The 19,468-nt window shown below is 52.9% G+C and overlaps 3 protein-coding genes across 9 annotated transcripts in view; 2 read left to right on the forward strand and 1 right to left on the reverse strand.

The window, feature by feature from the left end:
* Positions 1 to 435: 435 nt before the first annotated feature.
* On the reverse strand, positions 436 to 7,021 carry EIF2B1 (eukaryotic translation initiation factor 2B subunit alpha). Of its 3 annotated transcripts, XM_006106254.3 has the most exons (9): positions 6,872 to 7,021; positions 6,140 to 6,241; positions 4,928 to 5,064; positions 4,704 to 4,820; positions 3,916 to 4,028; positions 3,551 to 3,619; positions 2,673 to 2,748; positions 1,909 to 2,034; positions 436 to 1,261 (listed from the first exon to the last, which is right to left on the reverse strand). In XM_006106254.3, exons 1-9 carry the CDS (start codon positions 6,882 to 6,884, stop codon positions 1,097 to 1,099), a joined length of 918 nt encoding a protein of 305 aa, XP_006106316.1. In that variant the 5' UTR covers positions 6,885 to 7,021; the 3' UTR covers positions 436 to 1,096. The 3 variants fall into 3 exon arrangements, with proteins under 3 accessions (XP_006106316.1, XP_023602842.1, XP_014303746.1); XM_023747074.1 differs by lacking the exon at positions 4,704 to 4,820; XM_014448260.2 differs by lacking the exon at positions 3,551 to 3,619.
* A 69-nt stretch (positions 7,022 to 7,090) lies between these two features.
* On the forward strand, positions 7,091 to 16,060 carry GTF2H3 (general transcription factor IIH subunit 3). Of its 5 annotated transcripts, none has more exons than XM_023747069.1 (13): positions 7,091 to 7,173; positions 7,714 to 7,793; positions 8,853 to 8,959; positions 10,517 to 10,683; positions 11,073 to 11,135; positions 12,087 to 12,116; positions 12,255 to 12,283; positions 12,855 to 12,929; positions 13,572 to 13,625; positions 14,405 to 14,494; positions 14,769 to 14,904; positions 15,017 to 15,053; positions 15,142 to 16,060. In XM_023747069.1, exons 1-13 carry the CDS (start codon positions 7,161 to 7,163, stop codon positions 15,209 to 15,211), a joined length of 951 nt encoding a protein of 316 aa, XP_023602837.1. In that variant the 5' UTR covers positions 7,091 to 7,160; the 3' UTR covers positions 15,212 to 16,060. The 5 variants fall into 5 exon arrangements, with proteins under 5 accessions (XP_023602837.1, XP_006106318.1, XP_023602839.1 ...); XM_006106256.3 differs by having other exon boundaries at positions 14,426 to 14,494; XM_023747071.1 differs by lacking the exon at positions 7,091 to 7,173 and adding an exon at positions 7,230 to 7,248.
* A 1,285-nt stretch (positions 16,061 to 17,345) lies between these two features.
* TCTN2 (tectonic family member 2) overlaps positions 17,346 to 19,468 on the forward strand; it is a 12,312-nt gene continuing 10,189 nt past the window's right edge. The window contains 3 exon segments of the mRNA XM_023747067.1: positions 17,346 to 17,427; positions 17,583 to 17,690; positions 18,171 to 18,247. Of these exon segments, the coding sequence (XP_023602835.1) occupies positions 17,346 to 17,427; positions 17,583 to 17,690; positions 18,171 to 18,247 (267 nt within the window).

Genomic DNA, 19,468 nt, shown 5'->3' on the forward strand with positions numbered 1-19,468 from the left:
AGGCTTTTAAAGTTCCCTAGTGCTTTCAGGCTCCCGAGCTCCTTGGGTGCCCCGCCCCTGGACTGTGTTCCCTCTGGTGCAGTGCATGGGCCACGCGTTCCCTCTGGTGCAGTGCACAGGCCACATGTTCCCTCTGGTGCAGTGCACAGGCCACATGTTCCCTCTGGTGCAGTGCACGGGCCACATGTTCCCTCCGGTGCAGTGCACAGGGCACAGCACAGAGCGGCCAGTGGCCCAGGGTTTTCCTTCTGTCCTAAGAACAGGCCCCAGGGCTGTCACTGGGGAGTATCTGAGAAATCGAGGCAGCTAGTCATGTTTTGGGAGAGATGCTGCCTTCTGTTGAATAAACTGTTTGCTTCTAATCGACTACACTGTGTGTGGGTACGTGTCTCCACAGCGGGGCCTGGCTCAGCTCACAGCACTGAGTGAGACCAGTCAGTGTTTCGTGTTATTTATTTGAAAAGATGCTGAGCGTATTCCCAAGTACAACTTCTAAACGTTCAGGTCCAAAGCCTTTAAGATCCACATCTTTCACAGACACAGTTTTCGTTTCTGAACATTCTGGGCGGCGTCACTGGCGGTGAGCTGCTCCGTTGGCTCGATGCTGTCCAGGCTGCACTCTGGCTCGTGTTCACCAGGGGGAAGCAATGCTACCTGAGCAGGTGTTTCTGCCCCTCTTGAGGCACCGCATGCTCCGGGGCCTGCGCAGTGAGGAAGGCCTGCTCCTTAAGGGGCCTGCATCCTCTAACGGCCGAGGCCAATCACTGCAGGTGGAGGGCGAGGGAAGGGGTCTGGAGGGTTAAGTAGCCAATAGTCTAACGTGTATTTCTAGAAACAGAAGTGAGTGACGGTGTCTGGGAACCATCAGCACAATTTAGGTTGAGTTTTACAGGAACCGGGAACATGCTTAAACAGGACTGGAAAGAATAAAAACTCCACCAAAATTATGATTTTAAGTCCTTAGTCCATAAATCTTCATGAAAACAGTTCCCTTTGGCCTGGCTCACGCGGGGTCCAGAGGCTCCTCCCCCGCTGCAGCTACGTCACCTCGAGGCAGGAAGGCACCTGTAGGTACAGCTTGTAGGTACAGGAAGACCTACAGGTACAGCTTGATGAGCTCGTCGCTGACGGCTGAGGGTGTCAGCACCCCCAGGTCTGTAAACAGCAGTGTGATCAAGGAGGGGGGTGTGTAGTCGACCCACGGGTGCTCCTCTCTGAGATCCTGTCCAGTCTGCACAGACCTCAGCGTGTCCGCCTTGTACTGTGGACACAGCAAGCACGCGTTAGTCTGCCCAAGTGCTCAGGGCTCTGCAGTTGGGGGCGGGGGGCTGGCCTGGCCACTCCCCAAATGGGGAGAAGCCAGCTGAGCGGCACACTGACAAGAGGGCGCTGCTGCTGTGGTGGGCTGTCATGGCGGCTGCCTGGCCACTAGCCCACAGCATGTGTCCCCTCACCATGAGCTGGGCCAATTCCTCCAGACCCGCGAGAGAACCATTCTCAGAGCCCACCCTGTGCGGGCACTGCTCAGCCTGCCCACGCGTGGTCTCGGACCGGCTAACTCGGCCCATGCTGTTCCCCCTGCACAGGTCGGAGCTCAGGAGGACAGGGCTTGCCCACGGGCACATGGGCAGGAAGTGTCAGGGGGCCGATCCAGGCAGCTGACTCTAGGCTGCACCGCTCACCACCAGCCCCTGCCTCTGCACCGTGTCCAGTGCTCAGTGAGCGGGAGACTGGAAGGCTGAAATTCTGGGGCCCAGTTAGACTCAGTCTCACCGCCACCAATTTATGTTTCTATCCCAACGTCGGAAGACACAGCCACGGGAAGGGAATAACTCCCTGATGCATTCTCAGCATTTTTTCAAAGGTTTCAGTTTAGACTCAACCCCTTCAAATACGTAAAGCTCTTGCCTTAAACTTGTCTGGGACGTCTTGCTGGTTCAGTGGGAAGAGCCGGACGAACTTGAAACTCTCCGCCACCACATAGAAGGGCTTGTTCTGTGCTTTGGCGCACACGGCCATCTGGTTGGTTCCAATCTGGGAAGTCGGAGAAGGGAGCCAGTGAGACCTACAGCAGGTCACGGGGCGGCCACAGAAAGCACACGAGTGGTCGTGATACATGTAATTCTGACTTCGGGACCACAGAGGAGGAGCTTTTAAAAAGGAAAACAAAGTAGATGTTCTCCCAAAGACACACAACGGCCAATAAACTCATGAAAAGATGCTCCGCGTCCTGAGTCATTAGGGAAATGCAGGTCAAAGCCACTAAATACCACGTCCTGCACAGTGAAACGTGCCCTGACTGGAATCGACCATGACCTCATAGGCAGATGCTCAGCCACTGAGCCACACCGGCCGGGCTGGACAGAGAAATTTTAACACATTCTATTCATGTCAGATACACTAAACAGAAAAGAAAAACCAGCCAAAAAACCCAATTTCAGTTAAAATGTGTTTTAAGAAAACAGAAATTACACTCCCTACTTTACATGGATGAGTCTCCGAAGCAGAAGGGAATTTTACCAAAACTGGATTGACCCCTGCAATGGCTTCTGGGACGGGGAAGCAAGCGGATGGGGGAAGCAGGACCACGTGACCGCACAGCACTGCTGCCGAGACCTAGGCCCGCGGTCCATCTCCACCCTTGGGAGGGAACGGGGGACCGAGGCTCCTACCTTGTTGATAACGCCTCCGTTTTCGACGACTCCCTCCGCACCCACTATGACCAGGTCCACCTTCTCCATGATGTAGCTGAGGAAGGTAAGGAAACAGTTTACGCGCCTTTCTCCGCTCGTTAGGCCTCCCCTGCGAAGGTTAATACTCATCTCCGCACGGTGAGCTCCTCCTGTAACTAACGTGCTCACAGGGCACTTAGCACACGAGGCGGCCCTGGCACTGCCGCCATCACGACCCCACGTCACGCTGCCACCCAGTGCGCACAGACGTGAACCCGAGCAAGACTCCCAGGCTGGCTGCCACCTTCCTACGTGGTGCTGTTCCCTGTTCTGCTTCCACACACACAGACCCGGCATCTAAAGGCCTGATGTGCTCTCAGGCGGGTGAAGGCCGGTTCACCTTCTAAAGCCAGCCGCTGGGAGAACGCTTCAAATGCCCATCAACAGCCCTAACTCCCTCTGCGTCTCCTCTGGACGAGACTCTCCTGTTTTCTCCTCTGAGGCTCGCTGGCATGTGGCCTCGGCTCAGGTGCATGGCTGAGACGGAGGCAGGGGCCACAGAGGGCACCGTGTCCTCGGATGAAGGGGGAGCACCCACCTCTGCTGACCTTACCCCGACCTTCGCCCCCGCCCTTGCACCACAGGCGACATGAACGGCTCCCGTTGCCGCCCTGCTAGCGCCCTCCTGCCTGGCGTCCGTGTGCGCCATCAAGGCCTGTAACGAGCTTGCTGGTTTCAGGCAGCTATTAATTAAGAGGCGGGCGCTCTCCAGTGCAGGTTTATGACCGGGACTCAGACCTCCAACCTGGAAACCCGGCTCCCGGCCAGCCCTGGGAGGGGCGGGGGCCATCATCGCAGCCGGGGACGCTGGCGCTTACCCAACAGCGGCGTCCAGGACCACGGTGACGGGGACGTTGAGGTGGCACAGGGCTTTGGCCATTTTCTTACTGCAAATGACATTTTGAGAACATCAGCTAAAACCCAAGAAAGTTCCAGAGGAAAGTATCGAGTCACGGAGCTGATGAAAAAGCTGCTGATCCTCTGACTGAGCTGCTAGGTCACCCCTGGGGCCCGCACTGCGACCCATTGCGCCTCATGTGGCTTTCCCCGGGTGGGAACAGGCAGGCACGCAGCGCGGGACGCTGCGGGTCGGGGCACGCCCTGGCTCCTTGCGATGGCCTCTAGCCCACAGTCCGCCCTGAGAATGGCTGCCGGGCGCAGGACCAAGCGCGGAGGTACTTGCCCGGACAAATCCGGCTGGGACTCGGTGATGTACACACTGAAGCGCTTCTTGGCCGCCACGGCCGCTTCCAAGACCCTCAGGACCACTCTGGAGTAGGCGTGGGTCAGGATCCTCTGTGGACCGAGAACGCTCCGTCAGGGGCGGCCCAACGTCCCCCCACCCTGGGCACTGCAGGTGCACGCAGTGTCTCATGCTCAGGAGTGGGTGATGCAGAGAGAAGTGTGCTGGTGGCAGAGACGGCAGAAGCGTCTTATGAGCCCTGGGCCTGGCGACCGCCTTCACTTGCAGCTCCTCACTCCTCCCTGGTCAACACTTGGCAGCTGTGCATCTGCCACAGCATTGAAATGAGGTTCAGAAAAACCTCAACCCAGGGCTAGCCTCTACCAGGAAGACGGCAGCATCAGCCAGTGACGGGAGCTGCTCTGTGTCTATTTTGTACTAACTTAGCACAAACCCAATAACAAACACTTCCTTAAGGCATCTCATTAAATCAAGGCTCAGGCACGCCATCCCAGTGTTTCTGCCTGTTTACAATGACAACCATCTATGGCCGCATCTACATTTATGTCGTGCCTACATGTGCCAGGCCCAGCAGAGTCCTTGCACATACCACCTGGTTCCCTCACAACCACCCGGCGAGGTAGGTGCTGTGATTCTGCTTATTTAGCAATGAGTGCGCTGCAGCACAGAATTTACATGGCATGGAAGGGGCAGAGGCAGGAATTCACGCGGGAGTCGTCACTCCAAAGCCCTCACTCCCAGTTACCATATTGGTGGTATGTACTCACCGCCCCGTCTTTGATGAAAGTGTGGCACAGATCTGCAATTTTACTTCTCGACAGTGATATTCTCCTGAGAAAAAGCTCTCCCCGCTCAATCATGATCTTTTTACACTTGGAGTAATCCTAGGGAGGGAAGAGCCAAATGAGGGCAAGGGGGATCCAGGCAAAGTGGAGAATGTTTGCAGCCAAACAGCAGCAGAGAAGGAACCGGGGCGGGCGGGCGGGCTCACCGAGTATTCCAGGGACGCGAGGCTGATGAAGCGCAGGAAGAGCTCCCCGCCCGAGGACACGGCCACGGAGGAGTCCACGCCGCACAGGGTTTCGATGGCTCTGGTGAGATTCGCTCTCAGGCCCTGGATCGTCTCCCCTGGATTGATCACACGAGAAATGTGACGTCCATCTTAGTTTCACAGCCCCTCGGTGGGTCTGTCATTCATTCATTCATTCATTCATTCATTCATCCATCCATCTACTATGTACAGTTATGCTAGTCTAGATGCCAGAGATACATCAGTGACCAAGACAGACAGGGTCCCTGCGCTGATGAACTCTCTCTAGGGGAAGAGGCAGCAAAGAAACAAGTACCCAGCGAAACAGGGAAGTTCATTACAGAGTAACGAGGACAGGAAAGAGAAACATGACAGGAAAGGTGGGGCGATGGTAAAGTGAGCGGGGATGGCTTCTTGGAGCGGGGGCCCTTTAAGAGGGAAGGATCCAGCCACATAAAGAACCAGTGGGAAAGGATCCAGCCGCATAAAGATCCAGTGGGAAAGGCCCAGGGGCAGACCATGACAATGCAAAGGAGGCCAGCATGGCCAACACGCAGGCCGAGAGAGAGAGAGAGATGGCCAACACGCAGGCCGAGAGAGAGAGAGCACGGAGGACATTAAGTAGCCGCGGCAGGTGAGGACCAGGTGTTTGGATGTTACTGGAAGCACAAGGAGACGCTGGAGGTCGTCCTGGACACAGGTGTCTCCTGGCCAGCCCCTTGGGTTAAAGAAGGCTTATCATTTCCCTTTCACAAGATATCACGCTACACCCACATGCTTACAATTGGAATGCCTGAACTGGCAGGTTATCGGGATGAACAGATTTAATGCCAGAATTTATCCTGGAACGTTCTCTGTGGCATCTGCAGAGAATCTGGCACTGGACAGCTCTATACACAACTGGAAAGCTGACCTACTGCTGTAATTTAAGCTTCACGGGGAATTGGATATAGAACGGTCCCTCCTGATTCAAAGTCTATTTCATCTGTGAGAGGGAACCCGTTTAATAGTAGTAACTTGAGGGCTCCCTCCAGGGTGAAAGGAAGGCTGGAGTGAAGGGAGAGGCTGAGCTTGGGGTGCCAGCACCGTACGCAGGGACACGTCTCTCTCACTCCGCCTCTCACAGTTGTCAGGAGACTGTCCTGGGGCCAGCGTGTGCGGGGTGACCCTCACCGGTATCGCGCTTCAAGAACTCCAGCAGGGTCCGTATGGCAGCCACGGCCGAGGCCGTGTCGGGATCTTCTTTCATCTGAGACTTGAAGTACTCGATTAACTCTGGGGAGAGAGGAAAAAGTGACCCATCAAATGCAGAGAGCCTGTCAATATGGTTCACCTTAAAACATTTTCTTTCCAAGGGGCTTGGCTTTCAGGGGAGTAATGGTCAATGGGATACAGACGATACTTAGAGGTCCTTCTCCCTCTTATCCGAGACCCCACGTCCGAGAGAGCCCAGCCGACCACCTTATCAGCGTCTCCCGTACCCTCCCTGCAGCTAGGTCTGTGCTAGGCCAAGCCGATTCAATGCAGGCTTATTCACGTGCAGGTAGGGGGCCACCACCTTTTATCTGCTTAACGTGAAAATTAGATGTATAATAGTCTGCCCTTAGGTTTCACTTAATAAAACACTTCGATAACCACACTAGATGAGCACATCAGACACGCCTTATTCTTCCAGTCCAGAGTCATTCCTACTCCACATATGGGGAGGTCAGGACTGCGAAGGCCGCACGTTCAGGAAGCTGGGGAGCGGGGTGTCTGCGGGAACTCAGGGCCTATCCCCCGGACACAGGACCACGAGAGGGACCAGAGGAACCACATCCAGCCGAGCAGCCTGGGCGTGCGAGGTGCAGGGACCCCCGCGCGGCTCCGCTTTGGCCCCGGCAGGCCCGGCCCGGCCCGACTTACCCTTGTCGTCCATGGTGCCCTCCGGACCGCGGAGCCCGAGGGCCCGGAGCCGCCCGTGCTGCCCGCTGGCGTCCCGCGACCGCGCCGGCGCCGAAGCGCAGAGGCTGACAGCGCGCGGCGCGCTCCGCACTCCACTTCCGGCGCGCTGGGGGCGGGGCCGTGGGGACCGCGCCGGGTCGGGGCCCAAACGCCTGGCGCGTCACTCGGAGGCGCCGGAAGTGGACGCGCGCCGCATCCGGGACGCTCACTTGACTTCCGGTGGCTCTGCGCGGAGGGATCCCGGGCCACCATGGTCTCGGACGGTGAGGGCCGCGCCGGGTGGGACCGGGGTGCGTTGTGGGCCGGTGGCGCCCGCGTGGTCTTCAGAGCGGCAGCGAGTGCGTTCCCTCAGGAGATGCTCTTGGTTCCCCCCTGCGGGCCAGGCCCCGTGTGCTGTGCGCGCTGAGGAAGCGCAGCCGCGAGCAGGCAGGACGGGCCCCTGCGGAGGCTGCAGTCCCGGGGGAGAGACAGACAAGAGGCCAGTGAATAGACGGAGTTCTGAGGGGGCAGGAGCGGTGGACACAGTATCGGGGTGACGTGTGAGATGGCGATGAGGAGCTGATGGAGGCGGAGGTGCTTTAGGTGCGCGCCCAGGGGCCGCAGGGATGGCAACGAGAGGAGTGACTGTACCCCTCGGTGCACGGGGACGGCCCACCCACGGAGCCTCGGAGCTTAGATGTGTAAGAGAGCGCGGCCTTCTGTTAACCTCAGCACTGTCAGGGCACAGGCAGTAAAGGCATGTAGGGTGTTAGCTTTTCACTGTCATGGGGCTCATGTTCTCTTCTTTTTGTTAATATTTTCAGAAGATGAATTGAATCTTCTAGTTATTATAGTTGATACCAACCCAATCTGGTGGGGGAAGCAAGCATTAAAGGAATCCCAGGTAAGATTGCTCGAGGGGGCCTTTGGGTAATTGTGGTTTAACTGAGTATGTGTTTATATTGCTTTAAAAAAAGTAGCTTGAGTAAGGTATTTATATACCATAAAATTCACCCATTTTAACGTACAATTGGATGATTTTTAGTAAAACCCACAGTAGAGTTGTGTAACCAGGACCACAGTTCTGTTCCTTTATTTGTTTAGTCCTCACCTAAGCATGGAGGGTTGCGGGCTGGAGGAGAAGTCTTTACATATTCTGGACACAAATCCTCTATCAAATATATGATTTACTAATATTTTCTCTTGGCCTGTGGCTTTGTGGTTTGTCTTTTCATTTGCTTAATGGTGCCTTTTAAAACAGCTTTATCGGGATAGAACGGACATGCAATGAACTGTCTTTAAAGTGTTCCGTTTGACATGTTTTCACATATGTACACATTCATGAGGTTATCGCTACAATCAAAATGAGGGGCCTATAGATCCATCAGCCCCGGGAAGTGTCCTCACGCGCCTTTGTAATCGGCCCCCCATACCTCCCCTGCCTCTCTGCCTGTTTCCCCGCCCCCCTCAGGCACCCCCTGCTCTGTTTTCTGTTACTTGATCAGTTTGCATTTCTGAGGTCTCTACATGAATACAACCAAACAGTACGTACGGGGAGTTTTTGGTCTGGCTTCTTTATTCCGCATCATCATTCTGAGCCTTGTCCATGTTGTTACCTGTCCCAGTAGCTCAGTTCCTTTGCTGCTGCATAGTATTCCGTGGCTGGGTAGACCGCACATCCCTGCGTGGTACCTTATCCCTCTGCAGAAAAAGTGGCTCATCTTGACCTCTCATCACTGGTATATAAGAAAGCCTTTTCGCCTTTCACTTTTGCTCACAGTCATTACTTTTGCCATCTGGAAATTTTAATAGGTTTGTTTTATTTTTAAAAAAGAAAGTGAACTTAATCAGCATTTTATTTTCCTGCCTGAAAGTATTTTTGATGAACTCTTAGTGATTTGAAGAGCTCGTGTAGGGGTATGCAGAGCTAATTGACCTTTCTGGTGTCTTCCTCTTTCAATAGTTCACGTTGTCGAAATGCATAGACGCAGTGATGGTGCTGGGAAATTCTCACTTATTCATGAACCGGTCCAACAGGCTCGCGGTGATAGCGAGTCACATTCAGGAAAGGTAGGACCGCCAGGGTGTTCTTCAAGGTCGTGGGACTTGCATGCCAGTTGCGTGTCCGGTGCCTGCTGTATGTCGCAATGACTTTTCTCTGTATCCGTGAACAGTACTCACAACATCAAGGAGCAGCACATGTACAGCTTGAGTGTGAGCATTGAAAGCCTCCCTGGCTGGTGTACAGTAGAGCTGGGCGGGTACTCGTCTCACTTACACCTTCATCTTGTGCTCTGGGCAGAAAGGAGCATCATCAGATGGCAGATGGGCCGGCAGCTCCGTCACTGCTCTCCTGGCGGGTCTGCCCCGGGGCGGGGAGAGCGCTGGGATTCCACTTTCCCTTCACAGCCCCGCTCCTGGGCACCTCTCACTCCCAGTGTGACTACTGCACGGCTCTGGGTGTGAGTCCGGTGTTAATAAGTAAGGACTTTTCTTACAAATTGGCTCCTTAACCCACACCAGCTCCGCCATCGGGTGCTGGGCTGAAGAAACAGTGACCCTTCCTACCACTGGTGCAGACACCTGTCTGTGTGGCCAGTAGCTCTGCAGCGGGCATGCAAATAGGGCCATGTGCCAGCAGCGATTCCCATGAATAATTCTGACCCTGTTTACTTGTCACGTTGTACACGGACTGTGGAATCCAGTCCCCATGTGAGACTCGGCTCCTCTCTGATTAGTGAGTGTCCCTCACAGCAGACGGGACTCTTGTTTACCCACATGTTTCAGGAGGTTGGTGGCCGGTTGTCAGGCTGCTGGGTTCTTAGGGCTCGTTCCCTCGGTGTGTGGAGAGAACCTGCAGGCTCCCACCCAAGTGCTCCCCTCCCGTCATCGCCAACGTCCTCTCAGAATCAGGAGAGGACGCCGATCTGATTAAGCTGTCACTCAGAGCAGCGAGGCTAAGTGTTCACGGTTTAGAAAAACCGGATGTGTTTTCCGTGATTGCCACAGAGGTCCTGGGCCACTGGAGGAGTCTTAGGCGCCCCTGGGCCACATTCCCAGTGCTGGGCAGAGAACCGTACCTCAGACAGCAAACTGACAGCACGTTAGACGGGCCGGAAGCAGGGGGAGCCCCGAAGCGTCTCCAGAGACACAGCCCATGTCCTCTGTTTCCTCTTGTCGCTCAGAAAACAGTGGCATCATTAAGACATTCTGTGGGCGACTCGTGTTTCCACCTTTATACATGTTTTCATTTGTATTGTTTTATTTATTTATTAAGTATATTTTATTTATTTTTACAGAGAGAAAGGGAAAGGGAGAGATAGAAACATCAATGATGAGAGAGAATCATGGATCCAGTGCCTCCTGCACGCCCCCCACTGGGGATGGAGCCTTCAACCCAGGCATGTGCCCTTGACCAGAATCGAACCCAGGATTCAGGCCACAGGCCGACGCTCTATCCACTGAGCCAAACCAGCTAGGGCTATACATTTTTTTAAAAAATGGAATTTATTATAGGTCTTGTGATCCAGAGTTAATGTGGCTTTTGTGTGTTTTCTCTGCTGAATGTCACCCTGTCTAGTGAGGGGGCTGCGTCCTGGTGTAACTAGGCTTTTCCCACCGTTTCAGCCGATTCCTGTACCCTGGGAAGAACGGGCGACTCGGAGACTTCTTCGGGGACCCTGGCAACCCTGCTTCTGAATATAACCCCTCGGGGAGCAAAGACGGGAAGTACGAGTTGTTGACAGCAGCAAATGAAGTCATTGTGGAGGAGATCAAGGATCTGATGACCAAGAGTAAGAGCTTTTTTCCCTCCATTGTTGTTATTTTGCAAATGGAGTTGAACATGGGGGGCCTGAAATCCAAGGATTTGAGGTTCTTGGTGCTGCTACTTGCCATTTTGTCAACGTCTGTGCGGCATTTCCCTGACGCTGCAGCTTCGACACTGCCCTGCCTCCTCCTCTTAAAGCACATTCTTTGGCTTCTACGACTATCCTGTTGATCTGGTTTTCCTCTTTTTTGGACCATTTTTTCTTCTATTTATGACTTTTCCTTAAAATACATATTGTTTATTCTGTTTAAAATATTTTCATTCATGAAGAAGAATACTTTGGTTTAATAATGATTTTAGTTCAAGAAAATGCCAAGAAATTCCCTTCTTAATGCTTCTTCTTCTTATTTGTAGGTGACATAAAGGGGCAGCACACAGAGACTCTGCTGGCAGGGTCCCTCGCCAAAGCTCTGTGCTGTATCCTTGGTGGTGTGCTCATTCGTGGTGTCTTCTGGGATAGACGTGTCTTCCTGGGGATTTGCCTGGACCTGTGTCCACGTGAACGAAGGCTGAGCCTTGCAAAGCGATGGCTTTGTAGTGTTTGTGAACAAGCTGGAAAAACTCAAAGTGGGAAGAATGGGAGAACTCCAGTGCTTTTTTTTATATGTAGAAACATCGATGTGTTGTTCCACTTACTCATGCATTCATTGGTTGCTTCTTGTACGTGCCCTGACCGGGGATCGAACCCGCAACCTTGGTGTATCGGGATGACGCTCTCACCAACGGAGCTCCTGGCCATGGCCTGCTCACAATCCTTCAGGGCACGTCCTTGCTTCCTTGTTTCTTAGTTAGGCAGACTGGGGAGTTGGTGTTTTGTTTTTTCATCTCTTTTTCGTTTCTGTTGGATTATAAAAGCCACTCACTGACCCGATGCTCAGTAAGCGAGCAGTTGTTGCTCCACAGGCCAGCGGGTTACTTTGCATTTAGCATGGGGTCCACAACCCTTCTAAGCATTTTGATGTTGTCTATGTTTGTGTGATGTTCTCCCAAAGTTAAGCACTTGAATTTGCTTGGGACAGTATTGGGTGATTGCTCTGTTTCGGACTTTGAGGGTCGTGGCTGACCCCTGTGTGTGGTCTTCAGTTCCAGATCCCCCCGACTGGCTGGCTGACTGGTCCCAGTGTTCAACTCTGGGGTGTGGGGGTCATCATACAACAGTCCGTGGTGGTCATTTCCATTTTCTGGCACAAAGATGCTTTGGAAACCCCTAGTCCTTCGTTTTGTGTGTCTATCACGGTAAAGGGAACAGGTCTTTCTCTCCGTTTGGGATGCTGGGTTTATTTAACTGAAATTTGAGGTTATTTGTTTACTATGAATATTGATGAAAGTAAATGATACTTTAAAATTCCTTAATGCTAAGAAAATAAGACATCCACAGGATGAACAAGGAGGTTAAAGGTAGGAGCCCACGTTTCCTATGAGACTGATCTTACTTCACTCCTGTAACTTGGTGGGCTGCATGCAGTTGGTTGGAAAACCTTACAACATGCCTGATAAGACTCAGTTACATGGTAGCCTGCATTCCTCTCTTTACAGACAACCAGGAGATGAAGTCCAGGATACTGGTGAGATGTGTCACATTAATCCTGTGCTTACGTCTGCCTCGGCAGCTGGGGGTGGTTGCCCTCCCGCGTGGCGTCACTGATGGGGATGAAATAGCGCAGCTCTCCCAGGGCAGGTGGCTGTCCCCGGGTCAGGGTGGAATGTGCGGCCTCACCGATTTCAGGAGCTCATCCCGGAGAGTCCGTCAGAGCGCTGTCTGCACTGAGCCTTGCAGGCGCTTCAGAGTCCCCTGCAGGGACTTGGGTAAATAGCGGAAGTCAGCTGAGTCGGCAGGAAGGACATAGACGCCTAAGAAGCAGGTCGCAGCGCACTAGACGGAGGACTGTCCGTTCGTGTGTGTGCGGTGGGTGCAAGTGTATGACGTGCCCGTAGCTGCTCTCCAGAAACTGTTAGCAAGGACTGTCCCTGGAGTGGCAGGATTTGGGGGTTCAGTCTCCTTTACACCGATAGGGTTGTTTACTGAGGATGGCTAGGCAGACAGTGAGAAAAGTGCTGTCGGCTGAGCTTGCGGAGTGGCGGGACCTCCCGGGGGGAGGGGGTGCGCCTGCAGGTCCTGACGGGCTGTGACTGCAGGTGATCAAGGCCGCGGAAGACAGCGCCCTGCAGTACATGAACTTCATGAACGTCATCTTCGCGGCGCAGAAGCAGGTGAGCGCATGCCTCTCCTTTCCGGGACGCTCACTTCGTAATGAGGATCTACTTTCTTTTTCTTAATGACCCACTGAGGGAGGTTTTCTGACTAAACAGCCTTATGAATGGAGCAGGAATCTGGAACCCATAGTTCATACAATCATTTGAGTCCTGGGCCCCCTGAGAATGAGCCCCCAGAAAGACGTGCACTCCAACAGTGTTAATGCAGTTTCAGGGTGTTCATGCGCCCCATTGGGCCCATCCGAGGACCCAGGCTGAGTCTCTGGCCTTATAATGTGCTACATGCCTTGGTGAACTGTCACTAATACATGTCATTTTCTCCTTGGATGTGTTAAAACTTCTGTTATAATCTAAATGCCATAGTTGCATATACTGTTCTCCATTTGGGAGTAACCAGGTGAGGTAGTGAAAAGACCACGGGCCTTGTGGACAGGCCATCTAGGGCTGACCCGCTGCCTCCCCTGGCTCCGTGACCACAGCCTGGCCCGGTCTGGGCTGCAGTATGCTAATTGGATATCTGCCTTGCACAGTTATGCGTGTTAAATAAGCCATTTCAAGAGTAGAGGTTGGCACATAGATTCTGAGTATAAAGTAGTCATTGTTATCATTCCTGTAATGTTTTCGGAATATTCGTTTCAGAATATTTTGATCGATGCGTGTGTTTTAGACTCCGATTCAGGACTCCTCCAACAGGTACGTTTTAGGTGAATGCTTGGTGTTGGTTATGAAGGGGGGTGTGTTCTGTTCCTGTTGTCCCATGCTTTTCACTGATCGTCACACATTTGTAGGGGTTAGCCTGTGTGACAGTATAGATTAGAGAACATTTCTCTGGCCCCTTCAAACTTTCTATTTTACATAATAACACGATTGACTTTGGAAAAGTGATTCACACATTAAAACAAATATAAGCAACACAGAAAAGTATTTTTTAAAAAGGTTAAAAAATCCCTTCAAATACTATTATTCGAAAGTTACCATTGTTAATAATTGGTGAAGAGAATGATAGATCTCTGTGTATATAGATAAAGATTTTTAGGAAGAGGAAGGGAGAGGGGGGGAGAGAGAAACATTGATGTGAGAGCCAAACATTCATTGGCTGCCTCCTGCCCGCCCCCTACTGGGGATCGAGCCTACAACTCAGGCGTGTGCTCAGGAATTGTCCCTTTGAGCGCAATCACCTGAGCCACACTGAGTTAATTGTATGGCGTGAATTATATCTCAGAGTTGTTGTTTTAAAAACATAATGACTGAATAAACGTGGCAAGAATAAAGTTCAGCAGCAGCAAACAAACAGAAGGAAGGGTGGAAGGCGTGAGCCAAGGGCAAAAGGAAGCTGCGTGCACATCCCGGGAGGAAGCGGCAGTTCCGGTCTGCGCTCTGGGAAACACTGCTCTCCGCTGTGTCGTCTCCTCCCCGTTGGGGGACCTGCAGCACGTCCCCCTGGAAAAGCGAAGTGCGGGCTGCTTTGGCAGGGGCCCTGGTGTGTCTTGCAGGCTTGTGACATCACAGGAGGCCTGTACTTGAAGGTGCCGCAGATGCCCTCCCTCCTGCAGTACCTGCTGGTAAGGAGCCGTGACGGTGCGCCTGGCACCTGAGGCCCGTCTCCTGGGGAACGAATGGGCGCAGATGGCGGGTGCTAGTCATTGGAGGAAAGGAAGGAAGGGGTGACGGGTCTCGAAGCTGAGAAGCGGGGGGCTTCCCATAGTCTTTGAACCCTGCAAGCCGTGTGCAGTGTTGTGTGCCTGCCTGTTTGCGGAGCGGTGCCTGTATGTGGAGGGGCTCAGTAATTGCTGAGTGAATACTAAAAAGGCGCTTTATTTGATTTTATTTTTTCAGTGGGTCTTTCTTCCTGATCAGGACCAGAGATCTCAGTTAACCCTCCCTCCCCCCATTCACGTGGACTACCGGGCCGCCTGCTTCTGCCACCGCAACCTCATCGAGATCGGCTACGTCTGTTCTGTGTGCTTGTCGAGTAAGTTCACGGCCGAGGTGGTTCCTTCTTGCCATGGCGCGGGAGGCCGGAGAGTGTCTCCACGGTGTGGTTTTCAGCCACCCTGGCTTTTCTTTGTTTTCTGCATTTACAGTATTCTGCAACTTCAGCCCCATCTGCACCACCTGCGAGTAAGTATCTTCGGGGCTGGGTGGCTGGCTCCGCCCGCGGCAGAGCGTTCGCGCGTTAAAGGGCGTCTTGCTCCCTGTGTCGTTTCAGGACGGCCTTTAAGATTTCTCTGCCTCCCGTGCTGAAGGCCAAGAAAAAGAAACTGAAAGTGTCTGCGTGAGGGTCGAGCTTTCCCACCCCCAGAGCTGCCGTAGAAACGGGAGCGGGGAGGGGAGTCTTTGTAAGGAGGCGCCGAAAAATACAGATATGTGTAAGCATTCCTAATGCGGTTCCTTACAGGATGCAGTCCTAAAAGATCACCTCACCCTGTGGGGACTGCTGTACGTGGGGAGCCCTTCTCTGCAGTATCCATCCCTAGAATGCTTCCAGAGGGTTCTGTCCGGACGGGGAAAAGTGCACATTTGTGACTTTTTAAACTGTCTCACGTGTCATACCAGCCTGTCCTGACTGGGCGTAGGCTTTAGAGCTTCTTACTGTCAAGCGTTACAGGGGGAATTGGAACAGTTTCAGAAAAAGTGAGTGAGGGCCTAGTCAACATGCACCGTCTTACATACTGGGATCCACTTTCAGATCCTTGTTGTCTGCGTGGAGCTTCAGCCTCAGATACTTGCAGGTACTCAGTCCTTTGTGTGACGTCGGCACATGTTTGGACAGCGATACCCAAATAATAATAACAGTTTGTCTTGGAATCACTGCGAAATTGCTTTACATGAGTCAGGCGAGTGATGCAGGAGTCTGGTGGCAACTTCTTCAAAAGCAGTTGTGTGAAGAGGTCATTTGTGAACGCTGATGTCTGGCTTGTGAGGGGTACTACAGGTTTGGGGGGGATGGATTCTGTATAGTGTCACCCCCAGACTGAATCCTTTCTTTTTAACCAAGGAAAAGAAATAAAAGTATTAACACTGGCTAACTGGTCTCTAGAAGCTTTGGACTTAATACTGAAAATTTCTGTCAGTTCAAACGAAAAAATATTTGTAATTTCAGCAATAAAAATCGTATTTTTTCCGTATGACCTTGAAGTTATTAAGTCCTTTTAAATTCCAGCATAGTGTGGGAAGGGTTTTCGGGAACAGTGGCTGATTTGGTTTGTTTTTAAAAGTATGTTGCCAAGGGGGACATCTGTAATATTTCAACAACAAAAAAGCATGTTGACAAATTGTATATCCAATCTTGTACACAAATAAGATTTAAATTTTTATACCATCTCGGAAGCTCAATCTCATTTAAATAACTTGTGGTGTTTGGTTAGATTATTTCAAGTGGGTTTTGTATTTTGGACTTACGATTTTATTAACTACACAAAGATTTTTGTGATAACTTTACAAGTATTTGTTAATTCTTGAGTTTGAGAATCTCTTTAAAAATAATATTTAATATTCATAGCCTCATTAAGTGTAATGGAAATCCCTATTTTAAGTCTAGGAAAGAAAGCATTGTATATCTAAAAGGATAATTTCAAGTAGTTTTGATAAGATTAATTTTCACTGGAAATGTTTTTATATACTGTTTTAGTTCTGTTTTATTTTTAACGGTTGTGTTTATGGTTTATTTTATATAAATTTTTATAATAAAATAAACTTTAATATTTTCTTGAGTTATTTTCTCTTAATGTTTATTTCATGCTCATTCAACGCTGCGTCAAATGTGTACTTTTTAACTGGATTTGGTCAAATACCACATTTTTATTCATTTCTGAAGAACTTTAATTTCAAATATTGCCAAAGTTATTTGTGAAAATGCTGTTACATTTTTTGCCAGGCTGAATTCTGGCGCTTTTGCATCTGTCCTAATACGGGGCAAAACCTTTCGAGTGTGGTTTGATGCAGCCTGCTGTCGGGGTGTTGAGACCTTCAAAACTGGAGAACAGTAAAAACAACGCAGTCATGGCCATGCAGCCGCACCCCCTTTTAGTCCGTCCCCATAAGTATGAAGGGTGTTACGGCGCGTGTTTGGAGCCAGTGTCTGCAGGCTCGCTCTGCAGCGAGGGGATCGATCGGGTGTGGAAACCAGGTTTTAAGTTCCTGATCCTTCAGGGGAGCGCAAGGTTCGTGGGCGGGGCCAGGGTGCGGTGGGCGGGGCCAGGACGCTGGGGTCGGGGGCGGGCTCTCTGCCTCTGCTCCAATCCCGGCGCGACGCTCCGCAGGCCGGCGGCCGATTGGTGGTTGCCATAGCTCCCGGCGTTCGCTTGACAAGATGGCGGCGGAGGGGCGACGCGGGGCTCGGCGCGGCATCGGGGAGCTTCCCGGCTTCTGAGGCGGCGCGGTTGGGTCTGCGGGCCCGGCGAGGTCCCGGACATGGGCTCGCCACCGCCGGCCGCTCTGCTCTTGGGGCTCCTCCTCGTGCTGGGCGTCCTGAGGCCGCTGCCGGGGGACCCGGGTGTGTACGGGGCAGGGGCCTGCAGGGCCGGGAGGGGAGGCGGGCGTCTCAGGGGCCACACCCGCAGCCCCCACAGCAGGCGGGGAGCACCAGCGCAGGCATGGCCTCTGCGGCGACTCACTCCTCCCTGTCCCCTCCCCTCCCCTCCCGCCCAGTCTTCCTCCCGGCTTTCATCCGCGCGTCCGGCCCTGTGGTCAGCGCGTCCCTGGTCGGAGGCACCGAGGACGTGGCCGTGTCCCTGTCGCTGCTACAGGACCAAGCGGGTAAAGTGTCCGGCGCTTCCGGTGGGCAGGGTGGGTATTGGACCGGGTCCGGGCGGCGGCGGACACAGGGGAGGGGGCCCCCCCGGGGGTCCCCTGCGGCTGTCCACTTGCGAAGTCGGGATGGGGATAGGGGGTGGGAATGCGGGAAGGGGGTAGGAATGGGGAGGGGGAGGGGGGAGGGGGATGGGGGAATGGGGGTGGGGATGGGGATGGGGAATGCGGGCTGATGTGGACCAGAGAGGACCCCACGGGAAAGCCTGCGGTCACAGTGCCTGGCATTCACCTCGTCGTCGGGATAAAAACAGTCATGTATTCTAATCCCATTAGACCGATGAAGACACTGAGGTTCAGAGAGGCCGTCACTTGCCCAAAGTCATGCAGCTTTTAAGGGCCAGGCCCGGGCTGGGCGAGGGATTCCATCCATCTCGGGGGGCACCCTCCGCCCTGGGTGACACGGCCCTGCATGCTCTCCTCCCGAAGGATCCTTGCCAGCTCCCACGTGCGGCGTGCTGAACAACGACACGGGAGACTGGACTTTGACTGTGACCCCCAGTGTGGTAAGGCCCGGGGTGCAACCTCCTCATAGCAGCCGCGAAACCCACGTGTGGTGCTTTCTTACCTGGTGAGGCGCAGCGGTGTCGGTGCTGGAAATACCGTCCAGCTGTGGGCTGTCAGGTCTAGCAGGCACCCATCCCGCCCGCAGGTCCTCACCTCGGGGCTCGGGGTCCTTGGACAAGCTGCCAGGGCCCTTGAAAATGGTGTGTGAAACCCTGTGGGGGGGGGTGCGTTTTTCTCAGGAGAGGGGTGCCAGCTTCCACCAGGTGATCGATGATTCTGTGACTCAAAAAAGCTTTCTAACCCTTCCATTTAATACACGTTTGGTGGAGTGCCCAGTATGTGCAAGGCGTCAACTCTAGGGTTTGTTTATTTTTATTTTTTAATGTATTTTTATTGATTTCAGAGAGGAAGGGAGAGGGAGCGAGAGATAGAAACATCCATGATGAGAGAGAATAATTGATCGGCTGCCTCCTGCACACCCCACACTGGGGATCGAGTCTGCAACCCGGGCATGTGCCCTGACCGGAATTGAACCCGGGACCCTTCAGTCTGCAGGCGATGCTCTATCCACTGAGCCAAACCAGCCAGAGCAACTCTAGGGTTTATAGAGGATGAGAAAGACAGACTTTGCACCCCAGGTACTGTTTTCAGTACTTTAAAAAAAAATTTAAAGTTTTTTGGTGTTTTCATCTTGCGCTGCTGGGATGCTAAACTAAAACGGGGCTAGACAAACCGCGTTAATTTCCCGACCCATGTTGAGCTTTCTGCGATAATGCAAACGCTGCTTTCTGTTAGGGTCACTTGGAGATCGGGAATCGGGTTTGCATGTGGCCAAAGGCTGGTAGGTGAGACGGAACGGAATCAGGGCCTCTTGGTGGACAGTCCTCCTCTTGTAAAGTGAGCCGAGGCTCGAGGCGGAGGGGTGATGGTGCTGTGTTTCTGGTAGGTGTTCTTACAATCGCAGGTGCTGAAAGGCACAGCGATCTGTTTCCTTCCAGAACGCGTCGGACGTGACGGTGAGGCTGAAGAGGGCTCCCGCCGTCCCTGTTCCTCTAACGAGACCGGCTCCTTCTCCGAGTCCCCCGTGCGTCGTCCAGACCCCTCCCTGGTGTCAGCGTCACGCAGTTCGGCCTGTTTAGCACATCTGCTCATTCAAGTGAGATTTATGCCAACTCTTCTCTGGCCCATAGTTCCTCAGGCAAGTGGAGCTTTTTTTTTTT

The sequence above is a fragment of the Myotis lucifugus genome, unplaced genomic scaffold (assembly GCF_000147115.1).
Source record: "Myotis lucifugus unplaced genomic scaffold, Myoluc2.0 scaffold_790, whole genome shotgun sequence".
NCBI lineage: Eukaryota > Metazoa > Chordata > Mammalia > Chiroptera > Vespertilionidae > Myotis > Myotis lucifugus.

What these genes read in the sequence shown, in the direction of transcription:
- GTF2H3 (XM_023747069.1), top strand. An exon ending in TCTTCGCGGCGCAGAAGCAG is followed by an intron (nt 12,930 to 13,571) that starts GTGAGCGCATGC and finishes TATTCGTTTCAG; the next exon opens with AATATTTTGATCGATGCGTG. An exon ending in CCCTCCTGCAGTACCTGCTG is followed by an intron (nt 14,495 to 14,768) that starts GTAAGGAGCCGT and finishes TTATTTTTTCAG; the next exon opens with TGGGTCTTTCTTCCTGATCA.
- EIF2B1 (XM_006106254.3), bottom strand. An exon ending in TCCCAGCCGGATTTGTCCGG is followed by an intron (nt 3,620 to 3,915) that starts GCAAGTACCTCC and finishes TGTCATTTGCAG; the next exon opens with TAAGAAAATGGCCAAAGCCC. An exon ending in ACGTCCCAGACAAGTTTAAG is followed by an intron (nt 1,262 to 1,908) that starts GCAAGAGCTTTA and finishes CTGTGTCCACAG; the next exon opens with TACAAGGCGGACACGCTGAG.